Raw genomic sequence first — 17,673 nt, forward strand, 5'->3', positions numbered from 1 at the left:
GTAAGTAGAGGCTTCTGGAAAAGGGAAGCATTCCCCCTTGCCTTTGGTAATGGATAGGGGAGCTATCCAGATGATCAGGGCCATCAGGTACACACCCCTAGAGGACACCATTCACATACGCAAAAGATGAAGTCATGACCCAGGAAAAGCATCCTGGTGACATTGCAGAGCCGTGATTCAAGATGAACTGAAACTCCCCACAGATTTTTCAGTTACATTAAGCCAACAAATCCACCCACTTCTTAGAGCAGGTTGAGTTTCCGTTTTCCGTCATTTGCAGCATAGAGTCCTAACTGATGCAATAAAAGTCTAAGAGGAAAGAAAAGGTTTCTTGCCTGTTCCCAACCTCCAGTTTCATGCCCCGGAGGTAATCACTGTGATGCTGCGTTCAGACATTTGGGTGCACACGTATGTATAACGCATGCCTTTCATGCAAATCGAATTGTATTGTATACATGGTTCCACCACTTGCTCATTCTAAACTTATGTTGTATTGTGGAGATCTTCATTTGTTGATACAGACTATTCGGCAATTGGATGTATCATCATCAATTTGATCTGTCTTCCACTGGTGAAAATTTATTTTCTCTTCAATTTTTTACTATGATAAACAATACCTTTATACATATATCTGTGTGCATTCATGCAATTATATCCAAAGGGAAAAAACCCTAGAAATGGAATTGGTCTTTCAAAGGGAATGTAAAAAATGTTGCCTTCCAGAATGATTATACCAATACAGTCTTCTCAAAAACACATGAGAATGTTTCTTCTCCACCATTAGTAACACTGTGTTTTGCCAAATATAAGAAATTTTGCCAATATGATAGTGAAAAGCAGTATTGTTTTCTCAATTTGCATTTGTTTGATGAGTGTATACACACACATAGACACACATGGAGAGAGATTCATATATATTTAGGCTATATATTTTATAAATTCATTAGCTATTTTTCTATAAATTCCCCATTCATATCCTCCACAGATTTTTCTCTTGGGTCATTTATCTTGTCCTTATTGATTTGTCTTTACATATCAGGAAAATAGACCCTTTTCTCATACATGTTCCTTTTTTTTTAAGTATGCTTTTCCTTTTTTTTTGGTGAGCAAGAGTGGCCCTAAGCTAACACCTGTTACCAATTTTCCTGTATTTTTTTTCTCCCCAAAGCCCCAGTTCGTAATTGTATATCCTAGTTCCAAGTCATTCTAGTTCTTCTATGTGGGATGCTACCGCAGCATGGCCTGGTGAGCAGTGTGTAGGTCCACACCCAGGATCCGAACCAGCAAACCCCAGGCTGCCAAAGATGAGCACATGAACTTAACCTCTCGGCCACAGGGCCCACACCCATACATGTTCTGAATATATTTTTCCAAGTTTGTTGTTCACCCTTCAGCATTGCTTTGTTTCTTTATCATTTTTTTAAGTATAACATTTCAAGTGTACAGAAAGCAGGAGAGAATTATATAATAGCACCTATATGTCCACCATCCAGTTTTAAAATGTTATCGTGATTTTGCAATATTTGCTTCACCTTTGTTTTTTAAAGAATAAAATGTTACAGGTACAGCTGAAGCTTCTCTTCCACTCTCACTGATGCCATTCTTCTCCACGTCTCCCCACAGGTGACCACCACCTCGAAGGTGACGTGCATCATTTGTGGAGACCCTTTGTACACCTGAAAACCCCCTCACATGCACCAAAGGTTTAAATATTTTCCTGTGTCTTTTAGAAGAAAAAAAGACAGCAATAATGAATTGTCTGTGGACAGTTGTTCTCAAGTAAGCCTTCCCGGGATCTGCAAGCATCTTTCCAAGAGAGACCAGGTTCACATCGTTGCAACAGTGAGGCTCGCAAAGTTCCCGTGAGAAGCTGTTCACAAACTGTGCCACCTTCTGACTGATGTTGCTAATAAAGAACAGAGAAGAATCTGCCCGTCAAACTTGCCTCAAAGGAGGTCGTTGAGTTGTGATTGGATATATTATATATTATACAATAATTTATTTTGACCCTAGGAGAGGTTCATTTGAAAAAGGCCATAATACCTCTTTCTGCCCACTTTGGAGCAGATTTTAGCTGGGGTCAAAGCTCTAACGTCTGCCTCTATGAAAGGTTGCAGGCAGGGGGCCTGGGGCGTTCCTATCTGCTCGGGCACATGAAAAATGAAGACATTTCCTGAGGAGGCTGATGGAACCAATGTGCTCATGTCTGAACGTTTTTGCAGAAAGAATTAAAGGACAGTAAAAAAAACTTCTGAATACTCTCTAGTCTTTGGATATTCTGAAACTTCTACCTCATTGCTTATTTTTAAAAGAACCCAAATTGGGCTTGGCCTAAACAAGGGAGTCACCTGTGATTTTGACAACACCTTAAACAATACACTCCCATGGTTTTATACTTTTTCACAGATCTGTTTCTTTAAAAAATGTATATATATAATTTTTTAAAATTATAAAGTTTCTATAAATTGCACCAGACTGTGCATATCATTCTGCAATTCAGCATGGTTATTCACTATGACTTCAAAATTTATCCATGTGGATGCATATAGATTGAGATTATTCCTTTTAACTACCGAATAGTAGTCCCTTTTATGAATATATTTTTCTATTTTAAAATTAATAAACATTTAGATTATTCCTTTTTCCTTTAGTAAAAACAATGCTGCATTGACATATCTCCTTGTGCACGTGTCCAAGGATTTCCCTAGTGTGTCTGTCTACAAGGGAGGCTGTTGGTTTGTGAGTCCTGCACCCTCCTTACTGGCTATTGTAAAGTGTTCTTCAGCGTGGTTGTCTCCTAGAGTTCATACTTTTCCCTAGTAGTAAGTGAGGATTCCTCTTACCCACATCCTTTCTGTCTCTTGTGTGTATCCTCTGTGTTTGGGAGTTGTATGATTTTGATAGTAGTATAATTTATCAAACTATTGCCTTATGGCTCCTGGCCCGTGTGTGTGTGTGTGTGTGTGTGTGTGTGTGTGTGTGGTGTAGGGTGGTGTGCGTGTGTTTTGTCATGTTTAGAGGTTTTTGGTCACGTTTAGTTTTGGCAGTAAATGGTTACTGCAGCTTAACTTGCAAATATAGTTTTCAGGTTGTTCATTTTGTTTCACAACGATGACATTAAAAGAGAATAGTACTAATAGTCCAGAAATCTGGTAATCCTGCAGCAGGATTCTATCCAGACTGTGCAACACTTTGCCTGCCAGATATTAAGGGAGGCTAACGGTGAGGTTAAATTAAATTCAGAAACCTTCAATTGGGAAACCATGCTAAACACTGTATGTAGTAGCCAGACGTCTTCGTTGAAAGGCTTCTGCTCACTGCCCAGAGCCGGGTTGTCTAATGCAGCATTGATAACTGTATCAGGTCGAGGGCGAAGATTGATCTGGAGGGTTCAGTCCTGATGCTCCTTTCTCCCTATCTTCCTTGTCCTACATCTTTTGAATAATGTTCACTTTCTCCTCATTATCAGGTCAAAGTTTCAGGAAAGTCCTAGATGTAACAAAGTTCAGGCTAAAAATTTTTGAAATGTTAAGCTTATGCAAGACATTAAACTTTGTCACGCCATCCCAGCCAAAAATAAACTAAAACTCCAAACCTGTCGCATAACCAGACGTGACATCTGCAGAGCCGGCCTGTAGAAATAAGCAATAAACTACACAGTGAACAAGGAACATAGCAGGTGTGGTCAATCAGGAAGAGCTTTTTGACACAAAATGATGATATTTTTACTTCTGGAACAATCAGAGGTATGTTCTTATTTTATGTGTTCAATCTTTTTTGTAAAACATATTATTTAATAACAGTATAAGATCTAATAATGGTTTATTGCACTATCTGTGGGGGTGAGGGTAGGGCTTACTTTCTTTCACCATCTAAATGTCCCTAAAAGAATCTTTACCTCAACACGTGCATTCCTCCAAATTATGTGTGAAATTTCCTTTGAAGAGAACTCAAATACTTCAGAAAAGTTTGGATCCTACATAAGCAAAGTCATTTTGATTTTCAATTTTCATGATCTTTAGAAGGTGGTAATGTCTTTAAACCCTTTTGGCTAGAGGTGGATTTTTTAATAAGAACGTGAAGAAAACAAGTCTTGACTCAAAGCACGTGGAAAGACATCCGTAGTTTTCAAAGCCTTCTTAGACCATTAGGGTAAAGTCTTCGTAATCCTATTCTCTCCTCAGCAAACTCTAAGGCACTCATGGTTACAATTTGTGTGGCACATCTCATTTCTGTATGACATTTTGGTTACTTAATTATTGGAACTCACCATTCCATAAATCTGCGCTTGCCATTTGCCTTCTGACTCCAATTCCTGCCTCGTGCCTTCCTGCAACTCCAGCTCTCAGGTGAGATGGGTCAGCTCAGACCTGAGGAGGGAGTGACGGCTGCTTGAGATGATGGAGATGTTGGATTCAGAGCAGCTGCTTGGGAAGCAGGCAGTTCTGAGCAAGAAGGCTCAGTGCTTCAAGGCCGTTACTCTCAGCCCAGGAATAAAATTCTACGGGACACAGTTTAATTGCTTCAAGATTCAATTCATAACCCTTTTTCCTGCATCCTGTCATTATTAGGCCATTATTTTTTTGTCCCTTTTATTACATTCCAACAGATCCAGGCAAATATTTGCAAATATTTTTAGAGATGAAGCTACATGTGACTCTTCACTCAAGTGCTGAGTGACTACTATCATAGGCTACAACCAGTAAGCAGTGAAGCCTAGACAAAGGTCCGGATACGAAGGGTAATAATTAGTATATTCATCTCTCTTGTTTGTAGTTCCCACAGATACTAAGTGGTTAATTTATTAGCTTAAGAAAGATACTTCACTGTATCATAATTGTCAAGGAGTGAAAATATTGCCTAAAAGCATTGGCCGAGCTGTGCCTCTGCTGTGAAATCTTTTATGTAGGAAACGTTAACGTGTCATCATATGCCGATAGGAACCAAGGCCTTTGAGGAAGGCATAAGAAATTAAAGACCAAAATCATTTAATTTGAGAATAGATGCATTAACAAGATCAAATACAAGTTACTTGTCTTTTGTTTCAGATACTACCCTGAGAAAATTTTCCTCGGCACATATTGACTATATTTTGAAGGAAAAGGAGCATAATATAACCTTTGAGTCCTGAGAAGAGCAATTGCAATCAATGGACTTAATGTCTTAAATGGCTTTTATTATCATCATTGGTGGTATATAGAAAAAGGTTAATAAAGCCTCTTTCACGGCTGGAACTTACAAATTAATCCTGTTCAGCAGCATTCTCTCTCTGTGCTCACTAATCAGCTCATGCAGCTGGTGGCTGACGTTCATCTCTTCCTAATTAGAGGAGCACGTGCTGCAGAGCCATCATTCTGAATGAGAGCAATGGTGTTTACTCTGTTTCCCTCACCCTTCCTGCTTCATTCACCGTTAAGCAACCCGTGACAATGACACAGGTTGTCACACAGAGTATGAGGAGATGGAATCACAACATTTGGAGGTAGATTGCTTGGATTTGAGTCTAGGCCTTCAACTAGCTGTGTGACCTCAGGCACGTTACCTAATCTCTCTGAGCCTCGGATTCTCCATCTGTAAACAGTCGTTCCAGTTGCTTCCTAAGTTCTGATGATTAAATGAGATAATACATGGAAAAGCACTACGCAAATATCTTTTTACATTTTTAATTGTTGAAAATTTCAAACCTATTCTAAGGTTGAGAGAAGACAGTTGTACCCTCATGTGCCCATCACCCAGCTTCAACAATCATCCATTCACGGTCAGTGATGTTCATCTATACTCCAACCAGTACTCTCTCTTGCCCCCAAAGGAATCTTATACAGCAAGTTCCAGATGTCATATCATCCCCATGCTTACATATTTTAGTGTGTATCTCTAAAAGGTAAAGTCTCTTTTTTAAAAGCCTAACTATAAAGCCATTATGCTACTTAAAAATTTTAACACATACCTAGTCAGTGGCCATTTCCCAGTTGTCTCATAAAATCTTTTTAGAATTATTTTGTTTGACTCAGGATTTAAATAAGGTCTACACATAGCATTTGACTGACCTGTCTCTTTAGTCTGATCTATAACTGCACTGTTCAACATGGCAGCTACTAGCCACATGTATCCATTTAAATTTAAACACAAATTAATTCAAATTAAATAAAATTAAGAATTCAGTTCCTCCATTGCAACAGCCACATTTCAAGTGCCAAATAGTCGCATGGATAGTGCAGATACGGAACATTTCCACGATTGCACAAAGTGTTATAGGACAGTGCTGATCTACAAGTCTCTCTTCCCTCTCTGTTTCATCCATTTTGATTGTCAAAAAAAACCCAAGTCATTTATGTCATGGAATTTCCCACATTCTGGAGTTTTCTGATTGAATCCCCATGGTGCCATTTAACATGTTCCTTGGCCCTCTGTATATAATTGATGGTTACAGCTAGAGGCTGAAAAGCTGTTTGTCTGTTTCATGAGCTCAAGTCCTACCATGTGACCTTAAGCAGGTAACTTGACCCCTCTAAACGTCCATTCCCTCACATATAAAACAGGAATAGTAACAGTACCTACACCATTGGGTTGTTATGAATGTTAAAGGAGATAATCTGAAGTGCTTGGCCTGGTGCATGGCTCATGGCATGGATTAAGTATACATTAGTTATTATTTGCATTATTATACTTGTTATTAGGCACTGACTCTCAAATCTTAGTCCATGCATTGGCTGTGTCAAAATCCTCCACAGACATAAACAAAAGCTTTCCAGAGATTCTAATTCAGCGGGCTGTAATGCAGTCTCATTATATTTGTTAAAATAAATCTATCAAATCTTTGTCTAGGATTTACTTTTATTAATTGATTTGCATTCAAGTGATTAGGATGATTACAATAATTATCCAGTGAACTCTTAGAATTTTACTAAGATTCCTCTCTTTGGGTATGCTTGGAAAATCTGTCCCTAAATCAATATTGCAAAGTATATACAAAATATTCACCACAGCACCTTTACAATTAAATATTCATTCCATTTTTATTATTATAGCTTAGCCTAGAGAATTAAGTAAACATGTGTTACTTCACTCCTACACACCGTTTAAACGCAGCTAACAGGCTTTCTGAATAAACCAGCCCGCCCCCGGCGGTATCAGGAGTTAGGTTCCGCATATGCTGTCGCCAGGCTGCAGCCGCCTGAGGGGACTCGCCCGGGGCCCCGCCCTCAGAGCTCACACCCGCCGTGCGCTCGCGCCCCAGGGGCCGCCCCCCGACACTCCAGTGCGACTCTGCGTGCACAGGCCAGAGGCTCAGAACCAGCGCCGGGCTGCCCTGCTCGGCCTCCTGGGCGCAGCGGCGTTTGCCCGTGCACGTGCCCTCGCATCGCGCGCTCCGGGGCCGGGCTCCGGGCGGTTCTCGCCGCTGCAGTTCCACCGGGACTTCCGCGCTTCGGCGGCCTGTCTGACGAGCCGCCGCGCCCAGAGAGGTTCAGGTTGGAGCGACACTTGCCAGAGGGCAGCGGTCACGCCAGATCTTCGGCTTCCATTCCGTTTTCGCGCGCTTCTCCCTCTTTGCAAGGTGAGTGGAGCTCGTTTGTGGATGTGTTAGCACAGGATGCGGGAATCCTGTGAAGCGAGTCAATTCGGAGCCCGACGTGAACCAGGTGGGGTGGCGGCAGAAGCGCTCACAGGGTGGAGGCCCGTAGTAAGGACGCCAGTCCTCAGGGGACTCTCGGGCATGAACGGCAGAGGACGGTGTGTGTCTGTGGGGACAGACGGGCAGCGTGTGGCGGGGTGTGTGTGAGAGACGCGAGTGAGTGGTGGGATGCGCCTCCGTGCCGTGGGTGTGGCTGCGAGGCTGTGACAGGTGCGTGGCTGTGCTGGGGTGACGGGGATTTGGTTGCATGTCCTTTACCTGTGCAGGTGTGATGGCTGTGGCTCTGTGGCGTCACTGTCTGGTGGCTCTGGGCTGCCTGGCGCTTCCTCCTCTTCTCTCCTCACAGCCACTTGGCTGCAAGAGGAAAGTAGGATATTGAGCCCTAAAGGAAGATTTCCAGCCAGGGGGCACCGAGGTTAGTTTGGGAAAGCCTGGGGAGTTCTCTACTTGGGAGCTCTGAGGGGCAGCTACTGTCTCAGAGCCTCGGGGTTCCCAGAGCTCGGACCCCAGGAACGTGCTGTAAACCTATACCCGTAGTCCAGGCTCTGTCGTCTTTTCCATCTGTTTATGTGTATGAGCAGGGCGGGTGTGGACCTGGAGAGTGTCGTGTAAGAGAGTCATTCTGTGCCCCAAGAGCAGCCTGGTGCCTGGTGACTTCCTCCTCAGTCCTGCCATCCCCCAAAGAAGAACCTTGGGGAGGGGAAAGAATTGTTTTCATGCAAAAATCAACATTGAGGATAGTTGTTTCTTTCTTTCATAAATTCACTGATTTTAAATTATTGATATAAGAAAAATTTAACAAAACTTTGCAATAATATCTGATTTTTAGTTGTCTTCCCAAAAAGATTTCCAAATACTGATTGAAATACAAGAAAATAAGGAATCGTTTTATTTACCCACATGCCTTTTGTTGCTGCTTCAGGGCACTGAGAGTCTTACTGATGTTCTCACTTTATGAGACGCTTGATCACATCAGCTTCTTTGCGCAGGTTGTGATTCACAAATGTCTCTTTGTTTCTGCTGCATTTCGGCGGGAGGGAAATTTCCTCCTCCTCTTTTCTAGAAACTCTTGATGTATGAATTAAAAATGCATTCTCAAGCAAAAGATCTAATTTTGCCCATTATTTTTGTGAGCATTATCAGAGCAGGGCTGATAAGCACAATTTTACTCTAGGAAGGAGAATCGTTTCTTTTATAATACCCAATTAGGGGACATGCAATGTTCTTCAATAAAAATAGCTAACATTTATATTTATATGGGATTACAACATATTACTAAGTTTTAATGTAGATCATATTTCTCCAACATATTCATGCTAAGTAAGTGATCTTCGTACTCTTGCCTTTACTGATGAAAAACCCAAGACACTAAAATGTCATGAACTCTAAGAGCAGTTACATTTAGAAAATCTGAGAACAGAATCTATGGTTAAGTTTCAACTGGATACCATTCCCCGGTTATGAGTGTGTACTTTACACTGGGACCAGTATCATCCTGATTAATAATCCTGTACATGCCATCACACAGCAGAACCAAATTAATTAACCTGTTCCCTGTTAGATTTTTGTGTTTCTAGTTTTTGGCTGTCAAAAACTCTGTATTGAAGATACTCGTACATGCATTTCTTTATCTCAATATTTTCTTAAGAAATGTCTAGAACTAGAATTTGGGGTAAAATAATCAGATTTTTAGTAAATGCTTATCATATGCCAGACCATGCCATCTTAGTATTTGGGGTGATAAAAAGACTCAAATGACACTGTTGATACTCTTATGTTCCTTCTGGTAGGTAAAGTAAACCCTGAATAGGAATAGATGCATTGAAGGCCACTAGGGAGATTCAGATAATGTGACTTGGTGTTTGATAAGGCAGTGATGTCATTCTGACTGCAGCCACCACTGTCGGGTTGCGATCAAACTATGATGACCTATGAGAGCACCATGATGGTAAGGAATTTATGTTGTAAATTTTTACCTTACTTTTTCAGTTGAGATATATACATGATCATAAAATTCCCCCCCCTTTTTTTTTTTTTGGTGAGGTAGTTTGGCCCTGTGCTAACACCTGTGGCTAATCTTCCTCTTTTTGCTTGAGGAAGAGTGGCCCCGAGCTAACATCTGTGCCCGTCTTCCTCTGTTGTGTATGTGGGGTGCCACCACAGCATGGCATGATGAGTGGTGTAGGTCCATGCCTGGGACCCAAACCTGTGAACCCGGGCCACCAAAGCAAAATGTGCTGAACTTGACCACTACGCCACTGGGCCAGCCCCAAATTCACCTTGTAAAAGTGTACTCAAAAGAAAACTTTTTACTATATTCACAAGGTTGTACAAATCAGTACCACTATCTAATTCCAAAATATTTGATCACCTTAGTAAGAAACCCTGTCCTTGTCAGCTGTCACTTCCTATCCCTCGTCCTCCCATACTCTGGAAACCACTAACACGTCGTCTGTCTCCATGGATTTGCTGAGTCTTGAAATTCAGTCTACATGGAATCATGCAGTATGTGTCCTTTTATGTCTAGCTCCTTTCACTTAGCCTGAGGTTTTCAAAGTTCGTCCATGTGGTAGATAAGCACATCATTCTTTTACTTTATTTTGGAAAGTATACACGGCATTACATTTGCTATTTTAACCACTTTTCAGTGTACAGTTCTGTGACAGTAAGTACATTCACACTGTTGTACAACCATCAGCACCACCCACTTCCAGGACTTTTTCATCTTCGACTGAAACTCTGTCCCATTAAACACTAACTCCCCATTCCCCTCTCCTCCCAGTCCTGGCAACCACTGTTCTCCTTTCTGTGTCTATGAATTTGACTTCTCTAGGACCCTCATAGTAGAGCAATCGTGCAAAATTTATACTTTCGTGACTAGCTCATTTTACTTAGTGCAGTGTCCTCAAGGTCATCCATGAGGAGCCGGTATCAAAATAGCCTTATTTTTCTGGCTGCGTAATATTCCCTTATATCCATAAATGGCATTTTCTTCATCCATCTGTTGATGGACATTTGTATTGCTTCCACTTTTTGGCTGTGACAAATGTGAACATTTGTGTACTAGTTTTTGTGTGAATGCATATTTCCATTCTCTTCAGTATATACCTAAGGGCAGAAGTGCTGGGTCACATGGTAACTCCTACTTTACATTTTTTATTCTGATGATGATGGTTGCTGAGTGAGACTGATGGGATAAGATAATTGAGCAGCTTTCTGGAGGACGTGGCTAACAGGATGGGAACGGGTTCCATGAAGAGAACTTGCAAAAGGATGTAGCCCCGAGACCAGCAACAATACATATTAGCTATACTCAGGGACTTCAGCCATCTGTCTAGACAGTAATCCAGCAATGAGCATGCCTAGAAACCTGAGAGGAGATTGTGTCACTGGTAACTGAAGGAAACAAAAACCATTTAATAAAACAACCCAAATTTAGTACATTTCCCCAAGACCAACTAAACTCTGTTTAGAAGAATGAACTGTCCACATTTTGGAAAACAGCTTCCACTTAACACACAACAAATCTTCACATGCATAGATATTTTAACAAATGAACATTCAATCAGCAAGTTAAGATATACTCAACAAACAAAATCCCCCATCAGGGGCAAAAGATAAGCACTGTCAACATGTAAATGTAAAACTTTCTAGATTTTTTCTGTCTATTGAAGTCTGATGATTTTTCAGTCGTTTGATATTGAGATACACATATGTTCTTCAAATGGTATCATATTGTACCTATAGTTTTATAACCTGATTTTTCTACTGACAGTGTTTCCGGAATGCTTTCCATGTTCACGATATTTTTCCTGACTTCACGTTTATTACGTGGATATGTTGTAATGTGTTTAATCACAGTCAGTTTTTCTGGAATTGGAATACTGAATATTTCCTGACCAGTTCTATGTCTTTTCTAACCTCTTCAACCTCACCTGACCCCAAGGCCATGAGGTTAGGTGTGCCTGGATGGCGTGGCTCCTTTTCAGTCCTGGAAGGTGTGAATGGAGGGAGGAGGACCTGTTCAGGGCTGGGCTGAGCAGCCTAGTCTCAGGTGCAGAGCAGCTTCCCCAAAGTGGAGGTCTGGCCAGAAAACTGTCTGCTGAAGTGTTTGGGTTTCCTGGGCATTAGGGGAAGAGTTTGGGTTTATCTACAGTCCTTCTAATTTTTTCATATTGTTATGTTTGTACAGTTAGAGGTATTATGCAAAATGGAATGGTGGAGCCAAATGTTACTTCCTCTCATGGTAACCCTAAATTATGCTTGCTCTCATGGTCTCTTTTTCCTTTCCCAGCTCTGGATTCTCTTTGTTCTTTCCCAGTAGAGGAATCCCAAGGAGGACTGATCCGTTTTGGCAGGTGCACAACCATGGTATGTGTAAGTTAGTGTTTCCTTCTCATTGAAATAGTGGGACGTAAATGTTTTCATTAATTGTTCTGAAGCTTCCTACCCAAAAGAACCCCATGTTATTATGTGCTTCCCAGTTCCTCCCATTCCAGTGAACTGAACAATGGTTCCAAATAACCTAGTCCTCCTTATGTGGCCGAGTCTCTTCTAGCCAGTGTTTATGTATTCACTGACCAGATTATTCTCTCCTATATGTTCAACTTAGTAATATTAAGAGCTATAATGGAGGAATGAAGAAATTAAGTCCTGTCAAGAAATGATTTGAGCTTCCCGTGTCAGGACTGTAGTTGCATGAGAGATGGAGATCCCATTTGGCCAAGCAGGGAAAGACTCTGACATTCTCACAGACGTGAGTTTTCTAGATACACGTGATAAAGCCCAGCAATGAACGATCTCTGGAGGCTGAGATCCAATGCTCTGTGAGGTTTTTGGAATTGAATAGCAATATGATTTAAGACTTGAAAATATATGGATCATGGTCCTTGGTAAGGGATTCCTGAATGATAAATATGACTATTTTATTGCTGACTAGGATGCGATGAATTTTAATGACTTTGATATAATTCTGGATCATCCTACATTAGTATCCTCTAACTCATGAACCACAGAAGTACTAAGTCGGATTGCTAGTGGCCATAAGAGAGAGTAAAATCATGTCTTAAATTAACAGAGAGCAAGAGCAGAAAAGACCTTAGATATGTTGTCCAACTTAATGTATAAAATCATAATCATCTAAACATGATTAATTCTATTATACCATAAGTTAGAGTGCTATGCAGCCATTCAAAATATTTGTCAAAATAATGAAACTACATATGATAGAATTTAACAAAGAATTTGAGTATTTAAGATATTCTTTTGTTTCTTTTTAAATGCTGTTTTTCTATCTGTTATGACAAACTCTAAGTTTCAATTGGAGAATTTTATCCTTTTACATTTAATGTAATTATTGACAGTTAGATTTAGGTCATCCGTTTTACTATATGTTTTCTTTTTTTCCGTTTGGCTTTTGTTCCCCTTTCTCTTTTTTTCTTCTTTGGGGTTAATAATATTTATTTAAAATTCCATTTTAACTTGCTTTTTCTATATGTGCCTATTTTTAGTGGTCAGTGTCTGTATTTAAATATATATATATGTATATATATGTATTTATATATATATAATTATTTTATTGGGTCATATTGGCTTTCAACCTTGTATACATTTCAAGTGTCTATCATTATATTTCGGTTTCTCTTTAGACTGCATTGTGTTCATCACCAATAATTCAGTTTTTATCCATCACCATACATATGTGGCTTTACCATTTCATCCTCCCTCATCCCTTTTTCCTCTGGTAACCACTAATCTATTCTCATTTATGTGTTTGCTTATATTCCACATAGGAGTGAAATCATACAGTATTTCTTTCTCTGTCTGACTTATTTTGCTCAAGATCCATCCATGTTGTCTCACATGGGAGGAGTTTGTCTGTTTTTATGGGTGATTAGTATTCCATTGTATATATATATATACAACACCTTCTTATCCATTTGTCTCTTGATGGGCACCTAGGTTGCTTCCACATCTTGCCTATTGTGAATAATGCTGTGGTGAGCATACGGGTGCATATATCTTTTTGAATTAGTGATTTCATGTTCTTTTGATAAATACCCAGTAGCAGAATGGCTGGATCATACAGTATTTCCGTTTTTAAGTTTTTGAGAAATTTGCATACTGTTTTCCATAGTGGTCACACCGGTTTGCATTCCCACCACCAGTTTATGAGCATTCCCTTTACTCCACATCCTCTCCAACGTTTGTTATTTTTTGTCTTGGTAATTATAGCCATTTGACTGGTCTGAGGTGATATCTCATTGTCGTTTTGATTTGCATTTCCCTGATGATTAGTGATGTCGAACATCTTTTCGTGTGCCTGTTGGCCATCTGGATATCGTCTTTGAAAAATGTCTGTTCGTATCCTCTGCCCATTTTTTTATTGGATTATTCTTTTTTCTTGTTAATGAGTTGTATGAGCTCTTTATATATTTTGGAAAGTAACGCCTTGTCAGATGTATGATTTGCAAATGTTTTCTTCCCATTGGTAGGTTGTCTTTTCGTTTTGCTGATGGTTTCCTTTGCATTGCAGAAGCTCTTTAGTCTGATGTAATCCCATTTCTTTATTTTGTCTTTTGATTCCCTTGCCTGTAGAGACATGGTATTCAGAAAGATACTACTAAGACCTACGTCAAATCTGTACTGCCTATATGTTCTTCTAAGAGTTTTATGGTTTCAGGTCTTACGTTCAAGTCTTTAATCAATTTAGAGTTAATTTTTGTGTATCATGTGAGACAATGGTCTACATTCATTCTTTTGCATGTGGCTGTCCAATTTTCCCAACACTATTAATTGAAGAGATTTTCCTTTCTTCATTGTGTGTTCTTGCCTTCTTTGTTGAAGATTAGCTGTCCCTTGATGTGTGGTTTTACTTCTGGGCTTTCAATTCTGTTCCATTGATCTGTATATCCGGGTTTTTTATGCCAGTACCATGCTGTTTTGACTACTACAGCTTTGTAGTATATTTTGAGTTCAGGGAGCATGATACATCCAAATATTGTTTCTTTTTTCCCCCCTCAGAATTGCTTTGGCTATTCAGTGTCATTTGTTTTTCCATATAAATTTTAAGATTCTTTTTTCTCTTTTCATGAAGAATGTCATTGGTATTCCATTCGGGTTTGCATTAAGTCTGTAGGTTGATCTGTAGATCAATCTGTAGATTGATTTAGGTAATATGGACATTTTAACTGTGTTTATTCTTCCAATGCGTGGGAATGGAATATCTTTCCATTTCTTTGTCTTCTTTGAGTTATTTCATTAATGTCATAGTTTTTGGAGTATATGGCATTCACCTCCTTGGTTAAATTTATTCCAAGTATTTTATTCTTTTTTGTTGCAGTTGTAAATGGGATTATAGTCTTGACTTCTCTTTCTGGTGGTCCATTACTAGTGTATAGGAATGCAACTGATTTTGTGTGTGTGAGGAAGACTGGCCTTGAGATAACGTATTTTGCCAATCTTCCTCTTTTATTTTCTCCCCAAAGCCCCAGTACATAGTTGTATATCCTAGTTGTAAATAGTTCTAGTTCTTCTATTTGGGATGCCACCACAGCATGGCCTGATGAGCGGTGTGTAGGTCCACGCCCAGGATCCCAACTGGCAAACTGCAGGCCCCCGTTATGGAGTGAAACGCAAATGATTTTTGAATGTTGATTTTGTACTCTGCAGCTTTACTGTATTCATTGATTATTTCTAATAGTTTTTTGTTGGATTCTTTACAGTTTTCTGTATATAGAATCATGTCAACCACAAATAGTGACAGTTTTAATTCTTCCTTTCCTTTTTGGATAACTATTATTTCTTTTTCTTGCCTTACTTGTTTGGCTAAAATTCCCAGTACTATGTTGAAGAAGAGTGGCAAGAGTGGGCACCCTTGTCTTGTTCCTGTTCTCAGAGGAATGGCTTTCACTTTTTGACCATTGTGTGTGATGTTGGCGGTGGGTTGGTCATATATGGCCTTTGTAATGTTGAGGTACTTTCCCTCTATACCCATTTTATTGAGAGTTTTTATCATAAATGGATATTGGAAAAGAAATTGAACTGAATCCTCTAAAAAGTAATGTAAACTTCAGATCAATAAGAAAGTTTATGAAATCTATAAAAATCTTTTTCATTCTCATATTTCAATAGTGAAGAAAGAATAAAGTGGAAAACAGTATCATTTGCAATCTCAATAGAAACATCAGACACTTGGGAATCATATTTATGTGGACCCTAACTAAATTTATAAAGAGATTTAATTCATTCAACAAATATTCATTGAACCATTAGTCTTCTGGGTACTGCAGTAAATAAGATAAACAAATGGGAGAAAATGTTTTGTTTTGTACTTGTAGTCAGAAATACAAAATGTAGGCAGGGTATGAATTTTCTGGTCCAAGGTGCTGGGAAGAATATATGAATGGAGCTTGGAGCACCATGGACAGTACAGACAGTCGTGCTAGCATGTTTAGTTGGCAATAATTATTCTGATGCAGAGATCTGGAAGAGTAGGAACCAGAGATAAATCTAAAACCTAATTTGCAGCTATGAAGGTTACAGGAACAGATTCTGTCTCCAAAAAATATGTGGTTCTCCCACTTTTTTCCCCAATGAGTTGAGGTTACTCACTAAAAGACTTCATGATACTATTATTCATTTTCTGACCATTTTTTACATTTTTTGTGTTACAAGTATAATATTTGATTCCATTATTGAAATAATGTACAATGTGTAATTGAAAAAGTAAATGATTAGACATTATATATGAATGGAGTTATAGCTGAAGCCTTGTTTATTTCTTTCCATCCAAGCAGGACCAACAGAACATCAAAGAGGTATTAAAATATGAAAAAATGTTGCTATGTGATGGAAAACAGCACCTTACAGAAAGCCTAAGAGAAAAGTGCTTTAGGATAAAAGTAAGTGCCCCTGTTCAAATTACAAATAAATATTGGGGCCCTTCCAAAGGCCTGAGGAGTCACAGGCACCTCTATGGAATGAATAGATAATGCTCAGTATTCTTCTAAACTTCATAATCTAGTACAGATATGTGTGTGCATACATGCATACATACACAAACAAAACAGTGGGGTTTGGGGCCGGCCCTGGGGCCAAGTGGTTAAGTTTGTGCTCCCGCTTCGGCAGCCCAGGGTTTCCCCAGTTCAGATCCTGGGCACAGACATGGCACCGCTTGTCAGGCCACGCTGAGGCAGCATCCCACATAGCACAACCAGAGGCACTCACAACTAGAATATACAATTATGTACTGGGGAGGCTTTGGGGAGAAGAAGAAAAAAGATTGGCAACAGATGTTAGCTCAGGTGCCAATCTTTGAAAAAAAACAGTAGGGTTTATGACTTTGAGGCTTCACTGGAAAGGTGGTATTTCAGCAGATACCTGAAAGGAGTCAATGGTTGAGACATACAGGTATCTGGTGGAGAGCAGAACAGGCAGGGAGAACAGCAAGGACAGAGCTCCTGAAGCAGAAGCTGCCTAGTGGGCTCCAGCAACATCAACAAGGGGGAAAGCTAATGAGAAACAAGGTCAGAGTTAACAGGAGGAAGCAGGCTGTGGGGCTTTTAAAAGACTTTGGGTTTTACTCTGAACGAGATGTGGATCCACTGGAGAGTTTTGACCACGAGAGAGACATGGTCTGACTTACATTTTAAAGGGATAGCTCTGATTGTTGTGTTGAAAATTAAGTGATAGCAGGAAGACTATTTGAAAGACTAATTTCAGTAATCATGCGAAGATGGTGATGGCTTGGCCCAGAGAGGTAGTAGTGGAAGCAGTGAGAAGTGTGTGGATTCTGAACATGTAGTGAGGGTAAAGCCAACAGGATTTACTGTCACCCCTATTAGAACACAAGATCCCTAAAGACTTCTGTGTGTTGTTTATGGCTGCATCACTTAGCACAGTCCTGACAGAAGTCAGCCTTCAATATGTATTTATTAAAAGTACAAATGAATGACTAGACAGTGCTGCTCCAACCATAAGGTGATTCCTCCTAAGACCAAAGGCAAGAATCCCCTCTCCAACATCCCAGATTAATGAAC

General features: G+C 39.8%; 2 protein-coding genes across 2 annotated transcripts in view; both read left to right on the forward strand.

Moving 5' to 3' along the window:
• The window catches only part of LOC123282444 (serine/threonine-protein phosphatase 2A regulatory subunit B'' subunit beta-like), a 56,029-nt gene extending 53,559 nt beyond the window's left edge, over positions 1–2,470 (forward strand). The window contains exon 3 of the mRNA XM_070503372.1: positions 1,624–2,470. Coding sequence (XP_070359473.1) covers positions 1,624–1,680 — 57 coding nt within the window. The 3' untranslated portion in view covers positions 1,681–2,470. The remainder of the gene's footprint in view (positions 1–1,623) is intronic.
• A 3,249-nt stretch (positions 2,471–5,719) lies between these two features.
• LOC123276077 (centromere-associated protein E-like) overlaps positions 5,720–17,673 on the forward strand; it is a 36,048-nt gene continuing 24,094 nt past the window's right edge. The window contains exons 1-4 of the mRNA XM_070503343.1: positions 5,720–5,758; positions 7,090–7,555; positions 11,928–12,004; positions 16,429–16,536. Of these exons, the coding sequence (XP_070359444.1) occupies positions 5,720–5,758; positions 7,090–7,555; positions 11,928–12,004; positions 16,429–16,536 (690 nt within the window). The remainder of the gene's footprint in view (positions 5,759–7,089; positions 7,556–11,927; positions 12,005–16,428; positions 16,537–17,673) is intronic.

Source organism: Equus asinus, unplaced genomic scaffold (genome assembly GCF_041296235.1).
Source record: "Equus asinus isolate D_3611 breed Donkey unplaced genomic scaffold, EquAss-T2T_v2 contig_1, whole genome shotgun sequence".
NCBI lineage: Eukaryota > Metazoa > Chordata > Mammalia > Perissodactyla > Equidae > Equus > Equus asinus.